This window comes from Pangasianodon hypophthalmus, chromosome 2 (genome assembly GCF_027358585.1).
Source record: "Pangasianodon hypophthalmus isolate fPanHyp1 chromosome 2, fPanHyp1.pri, whole genome shotgun sequence".
NCBI classification, from domain to species: Eukaryota; Metazoa; Chordata; class Actinopteri; order Siluriformes; family Pangasiidae; genus Pangasianodon; species Pangasianodon hypophthalmus.
Window position 1 is genome coordinate 35545160 of NC_069711.1, and position 3656 is coordinate 35548815.

A 3656-nucleotide genomic window follows, 5' to 3' on the forward strand; every position below is an offset into this window, starting at 1 on the left:
ACACACACACACACACACACCTATACACACACACACACACACACACACACACACCTATACACACACGCACCTACACACACACACACACACACACACACACCTATACACACACGCACCTACACACACACACACACACCTATACACACACACACACACACACCTACACACACACACACACACACACACCTACACACACACACACACACCTACACACACACACACACACACACACACACCTATACACACACGAACCTACACACACACAGACCAGAGTATGATGCGTTAATGATAATACTGACGTTACGTATCGTATAACTGAACATCAGCACAAACCCGCGGAGCGTCTGCTGTACACGTCCCTGTGATTGAGCCGTTACTATGGAAACGATAACGTATCAGAACGAGCGCATTAGTATAAACCTGCACTACTGTCAGAGCTGCTGTTATAGAGAATTAATCAACACCTTCTGACCAATCAGAGTGCAGAACGCAGCAGCAGTGTGGAGTACAGTGAGATAAATAATGGGTCAAAAAGTTTAAACAAATATAGTGATTATATACATACACGAGTACACACTCAGCCGAAACTGTGACTACCAGCCCTGCTCAGGCATTCAGGAAGAGAAAGAGCTCACACACACACCTGCACACACACCTGCACACACCTGTCGAACAGGTGTACATGGGATTCCCAAGCACAGACCACATGACTGATTAAAATAAGCGCTCAGTAATTAATATCACTGTGTTAATGTCAGTGTTGATTTGTTTATATTTCACACATCATGTACATTCCAGTGCATTTTAAAGCTTTTTATAAGATAATATTAATAAAGACAATTAGTTAAAGAGACTCACACTTAAAACCAGGAATGCAAAAGACATGAAAACACCGAACATGTGCCCTGGGAACACTTCTCCCCTGCACTGTGTCGCTAAACTCACTACTGCACACGCAGCGCACAGGGGAAGAGAATCATGAGTCGTTTGAGAGTCGACTCCAATTCTGATTCAATGTGTTCGGAGTCGATTTTTAATCATTTCATTTTTATCATTTCCAAAAACTACACCATTTCACAGTAGAAGATATAAAAACAATTCAGTACGCACATAAATAATACATTATTATAATTTATAGTATTTATGACAGACAGTGAATCTGACACATTCTCTAATTTCATATGCTAGCATTTAATTTACATTTAAACCTGCAGTTTAACTTAACAACAAAAATACCATTTTTTTCCACTTTTTAATCGTAGATTTAGATTAAAAAGTTTTAATCTAAACTGCCTCAGCTATTTCTTTGACATTTGCTATATTGTAAGAGCTTGCTGTGATTTTTACACAAAGCTTGGGAGTCGACTCACTTCGCGATGACTCAGATTCGAGATTCGACTCTTCCGTGGAACCGAATCTGGCGCTCGAGCGGCTTCTGAGGCAGAATGAGCGATAAAACAGCAGGATTAAATGTCTACACGAGTCTGTTTGAATAAAGAGTAAAAGTTTACCAGGGTTAGCTGACATTTCCTCATAGTTTTCAGTCAGAAGTGAGTCCTTCAGCGGTGTAGAAGGCGATTAGGAGCTGGCTGCTGCTGCTGCCATTAGCGCAGTGAACTCCTCTCAGCTGGCTCAAACTCACACAGAGCTGAAACTCAACCCTTCTCGTGTTTTTAATAATCCCTTAACAATGTCGGATAATTCTTTTCTGAGAAGAATATACACGAAGTTTGAAAAATAAAGAAAAATAAAGTTTATTTCACACAGACAGATGCGCGCGCGCGCCTGCTCGCTCTCGGGACTCGCCACAGCGCTCGGGTTTCTGAGGGGGCGGGGTTTAGAAGAACGCGCGTGATTGCGTCACACAAAGAGCCTGAAGCGCGTCCTCGTCGGACCGGGTAACCATGGCAACGCGCAGAACAGAATATACTGCATAGCTATGCTGCTCTACAGCTCAGGAGAGATATTGTTAGGGGGCCAAGCACCGAAGGTGTGTCTACTGTTATTCTACCTCTCCTTCTTCTCCTTCTCCTTCTTCTTCTCCTTCTCCTTCTTCTTCTGGCTCGGGTGTCTGTGGCAGCCCATAGAACCGTCTGATAAACAGTTGTGTAATTTGGCACACTGATTGCGAGACTCTACGGAACATTCTGACCAAATTTTGGACCAAATGCTGCCAACACTCTAGCGCCACCATCCGGTCAAATATGCGCCTAATTTAGAAGAACATTTATAGTCATAACTTTTGAACCGTGTGTCCAAAATTTAAAATCCAGACATCGCTGGATTCCCTGAGTCGAGACGAGTTCAACGCATCCTATGACGTGAATTCCGCCTAATTAGATTTTCCGCCATCTTGGATTTTGTCAAAAACAGTTTTTTTGCTACTCCTCCAACAAATTTTGTCCGATCATCACCAAATTTGGCTCACATCATCTTCAGCGTAAACTTATCAAAAGAATTTTGAATAATCCAAAGGGTTTGTCTGTAATGGCCAATGAATCTGATGGTGAAGCCACCAAACAGGAAGTGAGGCTGTATCTTAGCAACGACTTTGTGCACTGATGTAAAACCTGGTAGGCATCTTCAGGAGCAAGACCTGAGGCAATAAATTTCATGCCAGCGTCACCTACTGGTCCAACAAACAATAACATGCCAAAAATGCTTACATCTATCTAACTGCCATTTTTGCTGCTCCTCCTCCAGATTTTGTCCGATGTTCACCACATTTGGCTCACATCATCTTGACACCTGTCTAAACAACGCTGCAGCACCAACGCCACCCTGCTGCCCATGTGTTCATCTAGACCTTTCCTCCTACAGTCAGAGAATTCCTCACTGTCCGTGGTCTAAACACACACATCATGAGTGAAAATACAATCACTCCTGAATCTCTTTGCCTAAAGTTATGGCTCTGCTTTCCTCTGATTGCTTCAGCAGCAACTGGAGCGCGTCTGTGTGTGTGTGTGTGTGTGTGTCTCACCGAGTCTGGGTGCTTGGCCCCCGAAAACGCTGCTTGCAGCTTTTATTATTATTATTATTATTATTATGACTACATGATTTAGTGAAGAGTGTGTGTGTGTGTGTGTGTGTGTGTGTGTCTCACCTCACTGTGTGTGCTCAGCAGGGTGAAGTGTGTGAGCCAGACATCAGTGTCACGCAGGAGTCTCTTCAGTCGAACACGCTTTACACACACACTCCTCTCAGAGACACACAGCTGCAGAGATGCTCTCATCCTCTAAACACACACACACACACACACACACACACACACACATATTCTTATACTCTTATCTATACTGTTATATCACACGCACATCCGCCAGAGTGTTATATTTATCGTGCACGAGCTCCTATATGTGCACACACACACACACACACACACACACACACACCGCGTGTTTCATGTGTAAATGAGCAGCAGGTGTGTGTGTGAGTGTGAGTGTGTGTGTGTGTGTGTGCATATAGGAGCTCGTGCACGATAAATATAACACTTTGGCAGATGCGCGTGTGATAACAGTATAGATAAGTGTGTGTGTGTGTGTGTGTGTGTGTTACGCACTCGCTTTGTGTCTTCTGTCGCCGTTCAATGCCTGAAGCAGTCACGTGATTAATCAGTGACGTACCTAACCTGTCCGGCCGCAGGTGCGAAGTGCACG

At 43.8% G+C, this 3656-nt stretch overlaps 1 protein-coding gene across 2 annotated transcripts in view; it reads right to left on the bottom strand.

Annotated features, from left to right (window-relative positions):
- The window catches only part of rgl3a (ral guanine nucleotide dissociation stimulator-like 3a), a 25862-nt gene extending 22206 nt beyond the window's left edge, over nt 1–3656 (bottom strand). Inside the window, exons 1-2 of one of the 2 annotated variants that reach the window (XM_053242328.1) lie at nt 3560–3656; nt 3104–3235 (exon numbers count right to left, since the gene is read on the bottom strand). In XM_053242328.1, the coding sequence (XP_053098303.1) occupies nt 3104–3232 (129 nt within the window). In that variant the 5' untranslated portion in view covers nt 3233–3235; nt 3560–3656. Of the gene's footprint in view, nt 1–1511; nt 1820–3103; nt 3236–3559 lie in introns of those variants that run through there. The other variant, XM_053242331.1, reaches the window with a different exon arrangement.